Raw genomic sequence first — 19466 nt, 5'->3', positions numbered from 1 at the left:
ATTGCTGGTTCGTCAAACAGGTCTAACCTGCGCCGCCCGGCCCAGCGAGCGCCTTCCCTCTCGGCGGGACTTGCCAGCGCCAGCCTCGCCAGCCTCGCCAGCGGGCAGTGGAGCGCCGCGGCGGTAGGCAACCCTTCGCGCGCGAGTGCCGGCGTGCTGTGCCAGCTGAGCGCGCGGGGTATCGCCGTCGTCGCCTCCAGACTAGTCCAGACGCTGCAGTAGGTCCTGAAGCGTCCGCGTGGTGGCGCTAGTTGTGTGGCGCTGGGGTTCGGCTTGGAGTGGTGGCGGTGGCTGGGCAGTCAGAGAGAGCGGAGAGTGAGGCGCCAAGCCTCCCCGAGCTTCCCCTCAGGTGCGCGCGTGCGCAGATAAAACGTTGAAATGGTCCATTCAAGTCGAATTTTGTCACCAACGTCTTCCTTCTTCAAGTAGACCGAGACCTAGATGAGCGCAGAAAAGGGTGCGAAAGCCTCACCACAATTTCCCGTTCCCGTTGGAGATCTAGAAAAAGTAACTGAAAGCAGGGAATTTTACAGCAGGGGGAAAACACTGACACCCGCGCGCGCCGCGACGCCGTGACCGGTGGTTGTTTGTAGAACGCACGGCGGTGAATGAGCCAAAGAGCCCACACCTGCCGGCTGGCCCCTCTGGCCGTGCCCTGGCCATGCGCCGGCCCACCCCGACTGGACCCGGCCAAGATGGTATCGCAGCAGCACCGCGGCCGCCAGCAAGCCGCCTGCGCTTTTTTCTCCTTTCAGTTTCGCAAAGCAGGCGGAATGGAAATGAATGACCCAGCCCGAGTTTGATGAGATTAATTAGTGGCAAAGAGAGCTCCTCCTTCTTCTTCTTCTCCTTCGCGAGCTCGGCGCCGAGGCCGCAGCCCGAGAGCGCAGAGGTGGCGCCGTCCAGGGTGTCCCCGGCGGCCGTTCAGGGCGTTCAGCGCCGTTCAGGGCGTGCGCGGTACCGACGTGACACCCTCCACGACGTTGGCGCGGAGCGAGGACCGCGCCCGCTTCTTTTTAGACCGCCCGAAATGGAGCAGCGGTGACGACGCGCTTTCCGCGGACTGGCTGGGCCGCTCCGCTCGGTGACATCCCTCCTCCTCCTTTGGTACCTTTTATCCGACGGGCTGCCGCCTTGAACGGGCGCTGCCGCCCCTCCGGCACACTATTAAACCTCGCTCCGCGCGTGCAATGTTTACCTTAAATGCAGATCATTTTCGAATCAGTGCCGCACCGCGGCCCGGCCCTCGAGGCTGGCTCGCCCACCACCGCGACCACGGCGTGCATGACTCGGCACGGCGTCGCGGCGCAGCCACAAAGGTGCGCGGGGTTGATGGACTAGAGCCCGGCCCGGCCGTCTTCATCGGGGCGGCGAGGCGGCGCGGACAACGGACTCGCGCACACCCCTTTCTACACTGCGAAAACGAAGCGAGTAAACAGAGGCGAGCGCTCGGAGCCAGGCGGACTTGCGTCTGATTTCTCCTTCATGCCGTCCCAATCCGCGCCCTGATTGGCGCCCTGCAGATGGGAATGGCGATCGCAGCAATTTTGTGGAGCGTGGCTGCGTGGTGCTGCGTGGTGCTGCGTGGGCCATCAACCTCCAGCCTGGCCGGCCAGCCTCCCCCGCGGCGGCCAGCCCAGCCAGCATGATCCAGGCCGTTCTGTTTGAAGTGCGCGATGGGAAAGGGGGCGGGAGCGGGAGAAAAAAGGAGGGGGTGTGAGTGGAGATGCGAACCGAACCAATGTTGTTTTAGAGGGGAAATGAACACGCGCCGGCCGAAGCGAAATTCCCAGGGCTGAACCGTTATTGTTTCGCACGCAACGCGCCGCAACGCGCACCCTCGGTGTCTCGGTCCGGTCGGGAGGAGGTGGAGGCGTCGCGAGTGTTGCGAGCCCCGAACACTGGGACATCATTGCACGGGGAAAACCTGACCAAGTATTTTGAGCATGAGTTTGTTGTGAAAAACTAGTCTCTAAATTTCTTTGTCAGCTACCGCTCAAAATACTACGTAACAACTTTAAATTTTCTTTGTGAAGACTAAAACAGATTGGAAGTGTTTCTACATTTTGGTCAATATTTTTTCATTTTATGGTGCCGAGTGCTGAACAGAGTCCCCCACCCCGTTTGTTTCCCCGCCAATCAAGTTCCCTGACGATCGTAAAGAGAAGAGACGCGGCGAAACCAACGAAATAAGGAAATGGAGGATTTGTGAGGCTTTCCGGTCCGCGGTCAAACTGGGAGAGGGGAGGCGGAGGGGGAGGGGGAGGGGAGGGAGGGGGGCTTATGACGGCGGCACTGACCACTTGTATTGTCCAGGCGGAGGGAACAGAAATGGGCGCCATGCGGGACGCGAGAGGGGAGGGAAGCCCAGGAAAAATATCTCAGCTCGTATATAGGATCGAATAGTTTGCCGACGGCGAGGCGAGGGGGAGGCGCGGGGAGGCAGGGAGACTGACCACTGGCGAGTCGTGGGAGAGGCGGGGGGGGGGTGGGGTGGGTGGGGTGGGGTGGGGTGGGGTGGGGTGGACCGGGCCAGCATCGACACGCCGCCTCATTCAAGTCGCTCCAATTTTCGGGATGCCTGTTTCAGAAATGTGCCAAATAAAAATAAAAGCACGAGTCCGATACTAGTCCAAACCAGGGCGGGTCGCGCAGAGGCCCCTCCAGACCGATTCCGAGAGTTGTTTTCGTCGCCCTGTCTCTCTCGCACTCATGGGTTGTTGCCAGTGGGTGCGAGAGAGACAAGCGACGAAAGCGACTCGCGCAATGAGTCGCCGCGACGCCGAGCCTCATTACGTACCGCGTATGACGCATTTGGCATCACGGCCAGCCAGCGAGGCGGAACAATCCGACACCGGATACACCGCGGATCGCATCGCGGATCGCCGCTAACTGGACGCAATCCCGGGTCGCGGGGTCGAGTTGAGTCTGGCCGAACAGCGGCTTAGCGTGGTAATCTGCGGAGCAAACGGACGACAACGGGGCTGGTGGGGCTGGCCGCGGAGCCGCGGACTGGAGACGGCGGTGCTGCGCGGTGCTGCGCGGTGCTGCGCGCTGCGTGCTGCCCGACCCGCATTGACCCCACGGCACACCCAACCCATTGCCGGTCATTATTTGGGTGACAAAAGCCGGACAAAGCGCGGCCGGCAAACATTGGTGTGACCGCTGACCCGGACGCCGAGGACCTCGCCGAGGACCTCGAAGACGGCCTCGCGGACGACCTCGCCGACGCCAGAAGGACGGACCTCCTTCAGCGGAGTTACGCCCCGGCCGAGAAGGGCACGCCCAGCACGCCTTTGAAGGAGCGACGTCGAAGGGCAGGCGGGTCCGAGCGCGCGGGTCCGAGGCCGGCCCGCCACCGCCACCCCTGCGCGGCGCGGCCGCGGACTCGGCGACGACGGCGCGATGACGCCATTAGTGCTGCCAGGGCTGCCAGGCCTCGGACGCCGCACATTTATATTTTACAGACAGCCACGCCAGCCGGACACCCTCCGGTCTGGGCCAGGGCAGGCCGGGGCCAGGCAGGGCTCCCCCTTCGATTCGCGTTTTGCGGATCGGCCTGTCAATGGAGTAACTTATGGGGCCGCCGAGGACCGGGCCGCGCCGGCCTCGAGGACTCACGTAGAGCTGCAGCTCCAGGGCCTAGCGGCGCTAGCGGCAGCGCACGGGGAGGGAGGGGAAGGGGTGCGGAAGGGAGCATCCGAGACCAGCTTCGTGGACGGGCTGCGAGTTGGAGGTCCTGCTGGCCGGGTCGAAAGCGAAAGCTCGTCTCGTTTTGTGTCGATACTTGGGAATGGCGCGACGAGGCGTCAAAGGCAAACGGAAAAGAGACCAAAGGAAAAGGTCAAAATGTGGATTGCGGAAACAATGGGCGAGGCCGAGGGGTCGCGGCACTGTCGCGGCCCGCGGACAATGTCCAGCGACGGCTCTGATTAATGGTGGCGATTCTCTCTCTCCCTCTCTCTCTCTCTCTCTCTCTGTCGTTCTCTCTCTCCCTTCCTCCCCCTGGCTCGGCACTGGCCACTGCAGGGATGCAGCAGCGAGCGCTTCCGAACAGTGCTTCGTCGCTCTGTCTCTCACGGGACGCCCCGTTGAGTTGGAGTGAGACAGAGCACCGAAAGCGCACTTTCCGAAATCCTTCTGCTGGCCACCGCGGCAGCGCAGGGCCGGCCAACTGAAGTAAATGACGCTCTGCTCGGACTTGTCGGCGGCGTGGCGCGGCGCGGAGAACGCTGCGGGGTTTTCGGAAAGAAACGTCGTCGCCGCGTTTGCTTTTTCGATAGTCTTGGCCGCTGCTGCGTTTATGGCGATGGCTGAGGGGATTTATCGGTTCACGGGGAAAAACGGTTGGCCGCGTGAATGCGCCGCAATGCGCGCCCCGACGGCGGCGAAGTCGGACGAAGCTCCCCCGGGATTTTTGATTCGGGAAACACGAAGCAATCCGCGGATCCTGCTGCCGGGTTGCCACCTCCAGGCCGGGCCGCCGCGCGCCGCCACCCACGAGGCGGGGGCGAAGGTGAAGGGCGTCCCGCCGCGTCCCGCACCCCGTCCGTCCCAGGTGTGCGGAACGCCGCGCGTGCCGCCGCCGCCGCCCGTCCCGCGAAGGTCTGCACCTCATTATTGCCCGGGAGCCGCGCGCCTCGCCGAGGAGTGGCGGGGCGTGGCGGGGCGTGGCGGGGTGCATCGGGCCGAAGTGGCACGACGACGCAACGGGCAGCGAGGGACCCCGACGAACCCCAAAAAAAAGCCGCACGTAGTGTGCAGCCCCGGCGAACGAGACGCGACAACGCAGACGAGCGTGCATTTTGGGGACTTCACCTCATATGTTGGCGCTCTAACCCCCTCTGGCAGGCGCCCCCCGGCCCCGGGAAGAGCGAGTTGCGGGCACATGCTAGTGCGGGGTGACACACAGACGCACACACACACGCGCGCTTTTTGCCCCTCGCCCTCATGCCCAATTTTTTTTCTCGCGCAGTCGTGCACTGCATAAGTGCAGCGAGCCCCAAGGGGGCCCTGCAGCCCTTCCTCAAGGCACTGATCTGTTTCCGGAGACGCTTGCCCCCCTCCCCCACACGTGTCGACGCAAATCCTACGCGACGGCCACGCGTGCTTTGCCTTGGCACGCTCGGGACACTTATGGTGACACGGCGCGGTGAACTGTCTAGTATAGGAGTACCCCGAGCTTGGTTTGCATTTCGCCACTGCGCCGCACTGGTGCCACAACGCTGGACATGTTCCAAAGTTTTCATTCATTTTGCAAACTACGAATATCCGTTGAACCGAAAGAGCCGCGCTCCACTGAACGACGGTGCTCTCAGTGCACCCGAAAAAAGGCCTTTTTCTTGTACCAACATGCTTTACGGTACTCTTGAGGCAGGTGAATTTATTTTAATGTTCCAAATAAATCACGTGTCAAAAATGAAGTATAATTGGTTCAAGAAACGACTTTTTCGTCGAACCAAAAGAATGTCCTTGCAATATATCCTGAGTGAATTTTCGAAACATTCAAGCATGGTATCGGTTCAAGAATTCACTTTTTACGGTGTCTGCTATTTACTTGAACTTAGTGAGAGGCTGGACCACGCTTGTTCGTATCCCTATCCCTAGGTTCCGGGTTCCCGTGAAGCCAAAATGAAAGACACCGACGCGTCGCCTCGCCGCGTTGTCATCGCGACGCGCCGCGACGTCAACGCGATGGCGGCCAAAAAACACGTCGACGTCGGCGACCCGCCGCACCAATCACCGTGACCTTGCCGCCGCGCTGTGCAGTGCAGTGCCATCGACACCCTCCTCCCCTCCGGGGCGGCACCGCGCGACCCCCCGCGACGCGCCTCCCAGCGTCAACCTAAAAAACGAGCGGAAAAAAACGCGCTCCCTCGCAGTGCCGTGACGCCGAGCCGCGAGGGTTCAACGAGGAATTAACCCCGATACGTATCTCCCCCAACACCGTGTGCATTCCACACGCCTTTTTTTCCGACATTTTTTCCCGCCGCAGTTCGACGGGGAGCGTTTTAGGGACAGGTTGGTGGGGTGCGGCGCACCGGCTGCGTGTATTCCACCTCAACAAGTGCAACCGCGGGAAAAGAGTATGTAAAGGGATTCCTGTTAGTACCACCTCGCGGGGCGTGGCTTTCCGGTCGCCTAGCAGCGGTCAACGACCTCCACGCGGTCCACCGTTACACCTCCTTTTTTTGCATAACTAGAGCAAGGAGAGGTCGTTGTCCCCAAGACGCCCTGCCGGGACGCATCGCGGCAAAGCGACAATGCCCTCGTTGCTACACTGCTACCGGGCAGCAGGCCCGTTTCTGTTTTTTTTCCGCGCTGCCTTCGGAGAATCCTCCAACCGGGGACTGAAAAACGGGCGCTTTTGGCTTTCGCCGCCGGTAGTGACTTGAAGCAAACGCACCGCCGTTCGCAAACGAGAGTGTCCGAGCTAGTTAAAGTCAAGAACGTATCGGATTTGCCGAAAGACTATTGGAAAACTAATGAAAAACGTTTCAAACAGCCAGGTTTTCAACCCCCTGGCCCCACCAGGAGGTTGGTGCCGGCCCAGCGGTCATCGCCCCTGCGCCTGCTCTTTCCACGCTGGGAGCTGTCATGTGAATCAGGAGTTGGAGTCGCACTGTGCACCCCCAAAAATTCGTTTCTTGAACAAGAAAATTCACTTGCAAGACGTGAGTTCCTGATACATTCAAGTGCACGTGTGTATTGGTTTACGAAACTCCTACTTTTTTGGGTGCTCTGGGAAAGACCGCAGGTCGAAAAATGTAACGAAACTGTGAGAGTCAAACACCACTGGCCGCGCGCTAGAAGTTGCCGGCCTGGAGGTTGCTTTTGGCGTGGGCTGTACAGGCGCGAGGTCAATCCAGCAGCGTACCGCCAAAGGACCAAAGGGGTGAAGGGCGCGGCCTTTTTCGTCGTGACTCGGCACCCCGGAAGGTGCGGCCTGCCGCCACGCTGGAGACTGGCGGTGAGACTGGAGGCGTCTCGGGGTCGATGACCTCCTCCTCGCTGGGACGGCGTCCTTCCACCACATCCCTTTTTTATCCCCTTATAAGGACTTTATACCGCCCAACGAACGGAAAGAATACTGTACAACTGTCCAGCGCAGCAAACCGAATTCACAACCACAGTGCGCTTCTTTCTCTTATTCGTTCGCAATTCCTGTGTTTACATTTTGCCAGCCTGCAAGGGTGGCGGCGTGGCGCGTGACGCGGGCATGCAGGCGGCGAGGGAAGGGTTGCTGGCGCTGTCGGGCTGCTTTTATGACTTGATGGCGTCGGTGGGCGAAGGGCGGCGCGGCGTCTTCATCTTCCGAATCCCGGCAGCGCCGCCAATAGAAAAGAAAAACCAGCAAATTAAAAACGTGAAAAAAAAAAGCATCCCGAGGGGTCGACGACCCGAGCCGAGCCGCCCTTCCAGGTGCGCGTCCGCGCGGCCCGCACCCTTCCGGCAGGTAAGCTCGCCGCCTGAAATTCGCTCCAGGCTCCAGGCTTACAGGCTCCAGGCTCCAGAGGCCCTCCAGGCGGCCCGCGCCTTCGGCCTTTTCGCCGCCGTGCTTCCCTTGGCCCGGCGTCGAGGGGCGGTTGCTCGCAGCGCGCGTGCTTGCATTTGTGAGTGCGCGGGAGTGCGTGCTGTGTGGTGTGTGTTGTGTGTGTGTGTTTGTGTGTGCGTGTGCGTTACTTCTGATTGATCCGTCCGTCCAGCAGCTGCAGCCGCGGCACCACTACCGGGCGAGTGCATTCTTCACGAAAATACTACTTTCGCGATGCGCTGGCCGGCCGGCAGGCGGCAGGAAAAATAAATTGTGGCGGCCCACAAAGAGATTGGGCTTCACCTGCAGCGTGTGGCGTGCCTTGGCCGCCTCGCCCCGCCTCGCCCCGCCTCGCCCCGCCTCGCCCCGCCTCGCCCCGCCCGGATCCAGATCCTTTTTACCTTTGTGCATTCGGCCTGCGCTGCGCACTCCGCATTGAGTCGTCATCGGTGGCGGCTGCGTGCGTGCGTGCGGTCGCATCGTCCGTCCTCGTCGCACCCACGCGGCTGCCCGGCCCCACGGGGTCTTCGGCCCGACGAGGACGGCGCCGAATGCATCCCGACCGGAAGCTGGGACTGCCGCTTCCATCCATGCATTGCTACTGGTGCGTGATCGCCCCCCCCCCTCCCCCCTCCCCGCATGGCGCGCCCCCTCGGAGCCCCCTCGGGATGTCAAACCCCTGAGAGGCGTGTGTGCAAAAGCGGCTCTTTTTGGGCTGTGTTTGCTGAGGGGCGCGCCTTGGAGGCCTTGGAGGCCGTGCTAGCCGTGCCGGCCGTGGAGGACGCGACAGCGGATTGGGGTTTGCTCGCCTCGCTGCAGCAAATCCCCCCTTTCTCGTCTAAAAAAGAGGCCCTGAATACGAAACGGCATCGACGGCCGGTAAGCCGCAGGGGATCATCTCTACATGTCGCCCGCCCCCCATTTTCATTTATGCTTTTTTTTTTGCGACGATGAAGGTGGCTGTGCTGTGCATGTCCCCCGGACCTCCTGGCGACCTGATTCACAGTGAGGTGCATCAGTGCAAAAAAGTGGAGACGACGTCGACTTCATCAGGCCTCAATGTACTGCAGTAATGCATGGTAGCAATGCGTTTTGCAACGCCGCGCGCGAAAAAAAAACTGACCAGGATGGGTATTTCGCTTCAAAAAGGCTACCAACGGAAGTTTTCTTTTTCAAACAGAGAGGGAGGTTGCATCGGCCGTTACGTCGTGTTTTGTCCCACTTGCCACGTGTCTTGACCCTCACCTTTCGAACGGCTGAGTTATGTGCAGGGCAGCTGAGCTGGGCCGCCGTGCCGTCCCAGTGTCCTTCCACGCGTCGCCCATATATCGGGCACGCTCCTTTTCCACCACACCGTTCAGGGCGAAACTGCTATAAAGGCCGCAAGGGGCTTTCTAGGCCTTCCACATTGGGTGCGGTCGATGCATCGAACTCATCAATAGGGACCTAAAAAAAAACGGTTCGAAAAAAAATGGATGCGACAAATCCATCACCGGACCGGTGGATAAAAGTTTGGGACGGTGCGCGTGCACGCGGAGGCGCATCGGCCACCTCGGCCGAGACCTCGGCCCAGTTCGGCCACCTGCCCTGTCCCTGCACTATAAAACGCGGGACGAGGCGGCAAGGCCGGCAAGGCCCTCTTTGACAAATGGCGGCCAGAGGGTGTCCGGCCACAATGCCGATCCAAACGTATCGCCACCACCGGCCAAATTCAACCGCCAAAAAATTGAGCCAAGCAGCTGGGCCGTTCGTTTTCGTCGCGGTTTCCGTACTTCCCGAAAATCCGAGCTGCTCACGGAGTGACTGCAACGCTTCCGATTTTGCGTGTTCATCGTGACAGTAGACTTGCCAGTTTATACCAAGTTTTTCCCTGAAATTAGAGGTCGTATCAATGGAGCCGGGTCCAGCTGCCGCCTCGGCCGCCCGGCCTGCTTGTGGGTGTCATTCATTGTGCTGCCGCTGCAGCGGCCTCTCCGTTGCGCAAAGCATCGCAAAGCTGACCAGGTCGCCGGTAACAAAACATTTACCTTTGCGCCGTGTGGTGGTCCTCGGGGTCCTTTGCGGCGCGGTCATTCAGACAGTTTTTTTCTCTCGGGAGGGGGGCTGCTGCCGCTGCTGGATGTGCTCCAGGACTGCAGGAGGGCGGGTGGGGCGTCCCGACCCAGCCTTTGCGATGTGAGGGTAGGTTGAACGGTTTGCTTTGGGTTTCTTTCTCCCGAAATGAAAGTCGAAGGGTTGCGAGGCGAAAGCCAACAGGCGAGGGCGCGATCGGGCCGCATCTGTCAAAGCTTGCGGAGGGAGTGACCAGCTGGCGGGGGAGGGCGGCGGGGCGAGATAGCGAGTTCTGGCGACTGGAGCCTCGAGGCTCGGCGGCTCCAAGGGGGTAAAGGCCACGCCGTGCCCACCCTCCCTCCCCTGGACCAGCGGCACCGCGGCAGCCCTGCAGCCCTGCAGCCCCACCCAGGTGCACGCGGCTGTCCTGCTGGCTTTTAGTTTAGCAGGAACCGCAGAAACAGTCTAGTCGTCGGGACGCCCCGCCAGGGGGTCGGGCCGGGTCGGACCGGGCTGGGCGGAAAAGATAAAACAGCCGATAGGACGGCCGCGGACGACGCGATGAAGTGCGTCGCGGCACGCGCCTCTCTCGGACCGCTGCGGAGCCAGGGCGGATCCAGATACGGGTTCAGAGGGGTCGCAAAAGTTGCCAAGCTGCCTGGGTCCGCGTGGCCTCCCTTCCAGGCCTTGCGCCCCGGACAGAGTCGTCAGCGCGCCGCCCCGCGTATGACGGCTGTTGACGGCCAGGGCCAGATCGCCCCATTCGCTTTGTACGCCGATTAGCGCAGCCCGGGGGCAAATTTCACGCGTTGTGACAAACTTATGAATGTGGGGGCGGAGCGGGCGGAGCGGCCAGGTAGCCGTCATGCAGCTGGGAGAGGGGCGGTGGCGGCGAGACGGCCTTCAACGGGGGTCTCATGTGCGCGCCCAGGAGTCCGGCCGGCCCGCGCACGCGCGTCTGCATTATGAGGTTAGTCTCTTTACCCCGCCCCGCCTCACCCCGCCCCGCCCCGTTGGCGACATTGCCGAGGCAGCTCCCTGAAATTCACCCCTAAAAGACCCCAAAAGTCCCTGGAGCGTGCTCGCCCTGGCTCGCCCCCCGTCCGCACTGTCCGCGCCGCCGAGGGGGAGCGCCCAGCCCAGCGCGGCAGCGGAATTTCGTTGGAGCGGGGAAAAAAATGTAACGTTTTCCTATATAACAGAAAGAAGTCGTGATCCTTCGACCACCTTTGACCCCCACTCGGGCCGCGTCTCCTTCGAATAGCACGTGGTAAGGGAGGCTGCCGGCCGGCCTTTATTTGAAGGGGTGCTGTTGGCCTGTTCGGGCGGGGCGGGGGGTGGGGGCGATTGGCACGCTCGGGTCACGGGCCGCCTCGCAGCCTCGCCGCCTCGGACGGCAGCTGCACCCTAAAAATAATATAAAAATCTGCAACCGGAGTCCCTGCCTGCATCCTGCCGGACCTGGCCCTAACAGTGCAGCAGCGCGGCGGTTAGTTCTGCCGTTTTCGGGAAACGAATCGCCCCGCGGTTTTGTTGTTTTATACCGTTTATACCGCCCGGCGCGTCGTCTGCTACGCCCAGGAAAGTGGGCCTAACTCAAAGGGAATGTGCTGTATCAGATTAGGGTGGTAGGCTGTGGAAAAAAAAAAACAACAACAACAACAACAACAACAAAGTACGTAGAAAACACAGAAGTTTTAAATTGTAAATATTGAAACATGTTTGGATCATATCTATAAGAATCTGTAGCCGTCCTCCCGCAAACATTTTATCGGGTGTTTATATTCGCTGATGAAGCCACGCGTGTGTAAAAAAAAAACTGTGGCCAAAAAAAAACTGATGTGTATATCAGATATCACAAATAATGATGTTGTAATGTGGATGCAAACAACACAATTTTGACATGCTTTGGCAACCGCAGGGAGGGAGCCGCCACCTTTTTTTATAAAGCCAATAGGCATAAAAAAGGCGCGCCTGTTGGCGAATAATTGATCAACAAGCGCACCGCCACTTGGGGCCGCCCGAGCCGCTCCCCTCCATAAAAACTTTTGCCACCTCCCCTCGTGTTTTAGAGGGGTCGCGCGCCGAGGGCGATCAGCACCGCGACTCAGCGGCCACCACACTGCTGATAATTTGGATCCAAAATGGATGGAAATTGCAAAGGTGTCCCGCTGCTGCTCCGCGGGCCGCCGTCGTCGTGGCGACACTTTTTCCTCTTTGTCTGCATGTGGATAAAAGAGGCGTGGGGAGGCGACGGCGTGGAGATGCCTGCCGCGTCGGTGTTCCAATATTTGGCCAGCCTCCCCTCGCCTCGCCTGCCTCCGTGTTTTCGCCTTCGCCCTCAACTTTGGCGCGGGGTGTGCACTGCATGCACTGCATGCACGTGAAGGGACTTGCCGTCATGCCCAGAGGTAATGACCGGCCGGGTCGCCCTGCCTATCTCTTTCTTGTTTCTTTCCCCCGCAAAGAGAGAGAGAGAGAGAGAGAGAGAGAGAGAGAGAGAGAGAGAGAGAGAGAGAGAGAGAGAGAGAGAGAGCGGCGAAGCGCCGCCCCGGTCCGGCCGGGCGGCAACAACCCCGTTCTGGCGCACAATCTGCGTGACGCAAGCGACTCAAAGTTCACGTCTCGTTTCATTTCAAGGCGCTCTCCAGCGTCGATGAGTTGCACAGGAAGTATGAAAAATTTCCATGGTGCTCCTGGTCGAGGCGGTGAACACCGTTCTGGACGAGGAGGCCCCGCACGAGGTCCTCGGTGGTGATTTGCTGAGTCACGGGGGTCCTAATGGCAAAACCTCCGAGCACCAGCCGAAAGGACAGGCCGTGTCACGGGATTCAGACTGTATCGAAACGTAGAATCACCACGTGAGTGTGACAACATCATGGTCCTTCGATAAGCCCAAAATTTAAAGGGCGAGTCCGAGACTGTGGGGAGGCTGGGAGGCAGCCGGGCGGTCGGGCCGCCACACGCCAGCCACCCCGCGAAAAACACAATCGATCCTGCGTCCCCTCCCCCTCCCCTCTCCCCCCGGTTTTTATATGAAAAACCTTAAAACAGCCCCTATTGGCTGCGGGCTCCCCCCGCCGTCAAGTACACCATTGAATTCTCTCCCTCCAGTGCGCACCCTCCCTTCTCTTTCACAAAAAAAATATCACCCCTCTTTGCGCTGGCCGCGCTGCCCCGCGCTGCCCGCTCCGGCGATTTTTCCTCTTTTTCTCTATTTTTGGTGGCGGCCTCCCCTCGCGCGTTCCTCCCTTCTCTCCCCTTCCCCGCCCCTTCCCCTCCCCGGCACACGCGCCGGGCACGCTCCGTCCAGCGTCTCTCTCTGGCCGTGGCGAGCCGCGCCTGGAAAAAATCCTGCAGTTGCCGAATTGTTGAAGGCAAAATTTGTCTCTGTTTGAGTTCTTTTTAAATATTTTTTGCAGGGTGATGGAACGTGAAACTGAGGCAACAAACGCGTGACGGTCGGCCTGCGTACAACACCCCAATCAACATGGCCTCCCTCTCGCCCCTTCCCTCTCTCTCCCTCTCCCTCTCACTCGGGCCCCCATTGATATATTATCCGGTGGTCCAGCCCCTCCCCCTCCCTCCCCCTCCCTCCCCCGCGCTGCCCACGGGGGGCCTTCCCCTCGCGTCCATACACCCATTGATTTCCCAAATAAATCCGCCGCCTTCCTTCTCTCCGGCCTCGGCTCTCTCACTCTCGCTGCCTCCGTCGGCTACCTCGGCCGCTCACCGGTGGGGCCGCGCCCCGGGCCGTGGCCGTAGGGCGTAACGTAACTCTAACGTAGGGCGTACACCCCCGCACCTTGGCGGGCTTGAGGCTTGCCCCTCCAGGCCGCTGCCCTTGTTGTGCTCGGCCCAGCTCGGCCTGCTCGGCCTGCTCGGCGAGGTCGCGATGCGGGCGTCTCCATCGTCCCCACCCCCGCCACCGCGCACGGCCGAGGCCGTGATGGACGACGGCTTGTCGCGGCACTGCTGTGGCGGCCGCGGTCCGAAGCGTGTTCGTGTTCGGCCATCGGAGAAGTGTATCCTCCCTCGACGCAGGTGGGGGACGACGACGGCGACCCTCGGGGCGCGGGGCACGGGCACAACCCCGTCGAACCCACTTCAGCCTTTTTCTCGTCCGCCTCCGCGACATCTCGCAATTCCACGGTCACCAAGATAATCCCGTGTAGGGACGTGCTCTGTCTCTCTCGCACCCCCATGGCCCTCCCCATGAGTGCGAGAGAGACAGAGCGACGAGGCTGCCGTCGACCCCTGCAGGGCTTTGCCCGTGGCTGAGGCCCGTGACAAAGGCTTAGCGCTGCAAAGCTACAAATCGGACGGCACGCGATGCCGGTCGCCTCGCCCCCTGCAGCCTTTCTGCAGCCTGCACTGCAGCCCCACGGCCTGGACGGCCAGCTTTTTTACGAGCCGGCCCATTGAACGCGCTCACCTCGTACGCCGCGTCGTGTCTCCATTTGCAGCCCAGATTGATGCGATTCTCGAAGGGGCTTCGAAGCAAGCTTACAAACGACGCGTGTCCACGAGCGTGCGCCCCCCCCCCCCCCCCCCGCCTCCCCTGGAATGCCCCACCGATCCTCTGCGACAGAGTCCGGTCCTTTTTTCTGCCGTTGGTTGTGTTTTTGCGGAGCGCGGGATTCTCGGAAGTGAAAATATGAAGCGGCCATGGCTGATTCCGAACGTCTCCCTGTCTCTCTCGCACTCTAGGGGCGCCCCGGACGGGAGCGAGAGAGACAGCCTGACGCCCCACTGTGCGGCCGCCAAATAAATCGCGGCCAACTTTCCGAAGTGAGCGCTTCCTCCGCCACTGCAAGAGGGCCGCCGCGGCGGTGTCCGGGAGGCTGGGCCGGCTTCCGGGCCTCCGTGGTGTCCGGACGCTACTCAAATAGGAACACGACGCGCGGGGGGCACCGGGGCAGCACCGCGCACCTTTGGAGGTGGACATTTGTCCCACCGAGCCACCCGGCTGTATCTGCCGCGTCTCTTCCACACACAAAACCCCCCAGCCAACAATTGGGCCTCATATGAATCCCGGAGAAGCTGTTTTCTTTCTTTTTTTTTACACAGGGAGGATGCCCCGGCCACAATGCAGCCTGTGACTTCAACTTTTTCTGCGAAACGGATAGTTTAACCAGGGAGTATCTCGTGGAGATGGAGATAAAAAGATGACCCGGTGGAGCAGCTTTTTAAAAAGCAGCGCGCGCGTTCTTTTTAAATCGGCCAACAGGATGCTATCAATTACAAGGACAGTGTCGCGTGTCCTCTTTACGGCGTTCTATTTGTTCAAATCTCGTCTCGACTCGGCCGCAAGATGTAACGGCTACTGAAAAAAAGCATTTCTCTTTTTCCTTTACCTTTCTTTTCCAGCTATCAGAGACACACACATTTCCACATCTCCACATCAAACCCTAAAATACAGACCCTCCCACTCAAAAGTGAAAATCCACGAAAAAAATCCCCTCCTCCTTCTGTGCCACTCCCTGGCCCTGCGCGCGCTTTACCTGAGCACATTACTGCACCCACTGCACCCACGTACGACGCACCTTGATCATTTTTTTGCGGTCATGTTTTTCCAACCGGAGCTTGTTTTGTGTGGATTCCATCCCGATCGGTCTAATAAGCTCGCCGCCCTCCCTTCCCGGTTTCGGGACGCCTTCTCCTTCTTTATTTATTTTTTCACTTTTATTTCGACGCTTCGCCGACGCGTGAATAGCGGCTTACATCACTATAAACACGGCGGGCCGGGGAAAAAAGCTGACTTGCCACCCCTTTGTGGTGATGCAAGCCGATATGATCCGCGAGGGCTAAGCCGGGCCGGGTTGGCCCAACACGCAGCACGCTCTGGGGGTGGTGGGCGTGGCGGCGTGGCGGCCCGTCACCGGGTTGCCTTTTCCAGGTTTGCCTTACGGATTTGCACCGCCCTCCACCACTGCCTTCGGCTGCCTCGGCTTGGTGGCACTCCATCAAGGCCCAGAGGAAGGCCCCGACGACCGGAAGGGGTTTGCCCGGTGTCGCGAGTATTCCGGCTGACAAATAATCCTTCCCCGTGCAAAAAAAAAAAAATGAATAAAGGTCAAACAAGTACATTCAGAAGGCAAAGTTCCATAATCCTGACGCATTACATGGTGTCGCGATCGAATCACTGTCAAATCCACACACTTCGACCCTCGTTTCGATTCTGGTATAAAAATTCAAGCGGCTGGAGAGAGATCGATTCAATCCGTGATTCCAGGCAAAACTCAAGACTCTTGCCAAAAAAATGAATCATTTCTTTTTTCAAGTTTGTGCTAGTCATAGCCGTCCCGTTTTCACAATCCTGCATGCTTTTCGAGACCGAACCGTTGCTGCCCCCGCGGACAAAAACGGGTTCTGTCCCTTTTATTTCTTCCCCGTGAATTTTGAGTTGGAAAAGGCGTCGCCTGCAACCCTTTATGCCGCCCCTCATTGTCCCCCTGAAAGGACCCTGAAAGGAGCGTGAAATCCTCGCGAGGACACCGCTGCACCGTTACGGCGTCATTTGTTACTTTTTCCTGTGTGAGTGTGCGTTTTCAGACCTCCTTGATTTTGTGCGCCTGTTTCCTTTCCTTCCCGTTTTTGCGTGTCACTGTTGTTGAGAGAGTTACTGATGGTTCGCGCACTCGGCGGTCGAGTAGTTTCGGGGATGGAGGGAGAAAAACATCGGTGCGTAGGAGAATTAAATAGTTTTATTTCCAGTTAGAAATATAAATCTATTTGAGAAAAGTATGGTACAGCAGTATGATGACCTAGTACAAAAATAGATACTTCCAGTTAGGCCTGTCATGTCACACAACTCGCACACATCCTCTCTTTGGTCACAGTTTATTATTTCATCAAAAAAAGAACATTAAAAATAATCTAACGTACGTAACTGCGCCGATTTCCACAAAACGCAGGCAATATCAGGCCAGGGATCAACTCTACACAGACTTCGACGAGAACGACAACCCGAATTACGAAAACACTGTACAACTAGGACACAAAAAGACAAGACTCTTACACGCTAGGACCTTAATACTGTTTGGGCGCCTTTCACAGTGGCGCGAGACACGACGGGCACCAGCGAGGGAATTCCCTGCGAGTGGTGCTGATCAAGACTCTGTTACCCGTATTTCTCCGAAACGCTTTGCAAATTGCCTCTGCCCTTCGGCGAATAAATATGCTCTATCTTTTGACTAGAGTTGGATGGACCGCTCATTTTCCCCCCGATCGCACCTTCAGATTCATCAAAATAAAGTTAATAGATATTGACAGGTATTGGATCACACACAATGCCGTCTATAAAAAATTTCTTGTACAAATGAAATACTCTTAAAATTTTGGTTCATCATCAGACAGAAAAGCTAGGCACATGGCGACTCTCCCCCCCCCCTCCCCCTCCCTCTCTTTCCCTTTCCTATTCCCGGGCAAAACTAAAGTCGGCTATGAACACAGAGTCACCGCGACCACGGTCTTCTGTCGGATGATGACAGGCCAGGGCTGCCAGGGCGCGGCGCGGCTCTAGCTGTGGCTGGAGCGGGCGATGTGCAGGAAGAAGGCCACCTTGTCCGTGGTCTGCTGGCCGCACATGTTGCACTGGAACGGGTCCTGGTAGCCGTGGTACCCCATGTGCATGGTGTACATGACGATGTCCCCGAAGGCGATGTCGCAGTAGGTGCAGTTGTACTCCTCCTTGCCGGCCGCGCTGGCCGGGCTGGTCGGCGGGGACGCCGGCGGTGACCTCAGGGACAGGGCCTTGGGCTCGGGGCTGGAGGCGGGCACGCGCACGGGGGTGGGCGCGTTGGCGGCCACGTCCGCGCCGAGCCGGGGCAGCTTGACGGGCACCTCTGGCTCGGCCTCGTCGCCGGAGGACTGGTGCTGAAGCCGCAGGGCGATCCTCTCCAGCTTGAAGGCGCGGCCCTTGCGCCTGCTCTTGGTCTCGCGGACCTCCTCGGCGCCGTGGTTCGGGCCGTGGTTCGTGCCGTGGTTCAGGCCGGGGTGGAGGCTGGCGGTGGGCTCGGGCTTGCTCAGGTCCAGCGCGGCGGCAGTCTCCGGCGCGACGGACGGCGAGGCGGCCACGCGCGCGCCGGTGGGGCTGGACGGCGTCCTGGACGGCGACAGGGCGGGCGCGGGAGCGGCCGGAGGAGACGCCTGCCGCGACGGCAGCGCCATGGCGGGCTTCACCTCCTTCTCGTCCTGGTAGTAGTTGTTGTTGTTGGCCGAGAAGTACTGCATCCAGTTGCTCTCCGCGTGCACGAACACGTGCTGGGCCAGCACCTCGGCCTCGGGGGTGGAGAAGTCGCAGTAGTTGCAGCGGTGCAGCAGCGGGCTGCCTTGCCTGGGGGCGGTGGCGGCCGGCAGGTCCTGGGTCGCGGGGGCGGCGGGGGCGGCGCCGTACGTGAACAGGGGCGGCAGGCCGTAGGGGTTCTGGAACAGGCCGAACTGCTGCGGCGCTATCTGCAGCTGCTGCTGTTGTTGCTGTTGTTGTTGCTGCTGCTGGAACTGCTGCTGCTGCAGCGCGGCCTGCGCGGCCTGCGCGGCCTTGGACGTCTTGGTCTTGGGGCCGCGCCGGGTGCCGTACACGTCGATGATGGGCAGCGGGTTCGGGGTGCCGTCCGGGTTGAGCACCATGCTGGGCTGGTGGCCGTACTTGCGCAGGTGCAGCTTGAGGGAGTGGCAGTACTTGGTGGCGTAGGTGCAGTCGGCGCAGCGGTACTGGTACACGTTGGAGTGCGACTTGAGATGCGAGTTGAGCATGGACTTGTTGACGCACGAGTACGGGCACTTGTCGCACTTGAAGGGCTTGGAGTTGAAGTGGTTGCGCAGGTGGTACTCGAGGTGGTGCTTGTACTCCGTGACGAACGGGCACTTGGGGCAGCACAGCAGCTTCTCCTGCTTGATGTGTAGCTTGGTGTGCTCCCAGAAGTCCAGCTTGGTGACGGCGACGAACTCGCACTGCTTGCAGCGGAAGGTCTTGACCTTGCCCTGCGAGTTGACGCGTGGCGTGGACACGCCGTCGTCGTCGTGGTCGCCGTACTGGTCGTCGCAGGCCGTGGGGTCGGGGGACATCTGCGCCATCTGCGACGCCTGGAGGTCGTGCGCGTCCTGCAGGTGGGCGCGAAGGTCGTCGGCGGCGGTGGCCGCGAAGTCGCACAGCTGGCACTTGTAGTGCGCGCTGCCGGTGTGGTTGGCCGCCGCGTCACCGCCGTCCATGTTGGCGCGCTCCAGCGTGGCGCGCAGCCTCCGGAGGTGCTCCTCGGCGTCGTCCTCGGAGTTGGAGCACGACGACGACCGGCTGTTGTCGTCCACGGAGCCCGGTGTCCGCGGCACCTTGGCGGCGGCGGCCATCTCGCGGTGGGGGCTGGACGCGGGGGCGGCCACAGGGGTGGGGGCGGCCGCGGGGGCGGAGACGGCGCCGTGGCCGGGGTGCGGCGCCAGCGGCGTGCTGTGGACCGGCGTGGCCGCCACGTTGCCGGGGCTGGCGGGGCTGCCGGGGCTACCGCGGCGCGGGCTGAGGCCGCCCTGCTGGGGCAGGCCGGGCGTGGCGTGCTGGTAGCCGTGGTGGGCCTGCTGGCCGTGGTGGGTCGGGCCGGGCGGCGACCCCGCCGACGAGCTGGAGCTGGGCGACGTGTTGGCGCCCGACATGCCGGACATGAAGGACGAGCCGTGCGCCATGGACGACACGCCGCTGCTGTCCGCGTCGCGCTCGGAGGGCTCCTGCTTCTGCAACAACATCACGTCCTTAGTGATCATCATCGGGCGTCGCGGAGCCCGGAAGAAGAGCGGCGCTTCGACCGGTACTCGAACCCGCGGCCCGCGGACGTGAGCCAAATACTCACCACTTGAATGGGCGGGCACCCCCAGCTGCCGTGGTGGGGGG

The 19466-nt window shown here is 60.5% G+C and overlaps 1 protein-coding gene across 1 annotated transcript; it reads right to left on the bottom strand.

Annotated features, from left to right (window-relative positions):
• Positions 1-16275: 16275 nt before the first annotated feature.
• LOC117641086 (protein hunchback-like) lies at positions 16276-18863 on the bottom strand. The gene is made up of 2 exons (XM_034378191.1): positions 17688-18863; positions 16276-17591 (listed from the first exon to the last, which is right to left on the bottom strand). The coding sequence occupies exons 1-2, from the start codon at positions 18797-18799 to the stop codon at positions 17108-17110; spliced, it is 1596 nt and encodes a 531-aa protein (XP_034234082.1). The 5' UTR covers positions 18800-18863; the 3' UTR covers positions 16276-17107.
• Positions 18864-19466: the final 603 nt, after the last annotated feature.

Source organism: Thrips palmi, unplaced genomic scaffold (assembly GCF_012932325.1).
Source record: "Thrips palmi isolate BJ-2018 unplaced genomic scaffold, TpBJ-2018v1 HiC_scaffold_15, whole genome shotgun sequence".
In the NCBI taxonomy this organism is placed as follows: domain Eukaryota; kingdom Metazoa; phylum Arthropoda; class Insecta; order Thysanoptera; family Thripidae; genus Thrips; species Thrips palmi.
The sequence above is the reverse complement of the archived record's forward strand: the minus strand, read 5'-3'. Positions and strand labels throughout refer to the sequence as shown.

Coding starts and splice junctions, on each gene's coding strand:
- LOC117641086 (XM_034378191.1), bottom strand. CDS start 18,799: ATGGACGGCGGTGACGCGGCGGCCAACCACACCGGCAGCGCGCACTAC. Junction 17,592..17,687: donor CTGTCGCCGTCCAGGACGCC/GTCCAGCCCCAC, acceptor GCCCACCGCCAG/CCTCCACCCCGGCCTGAACC.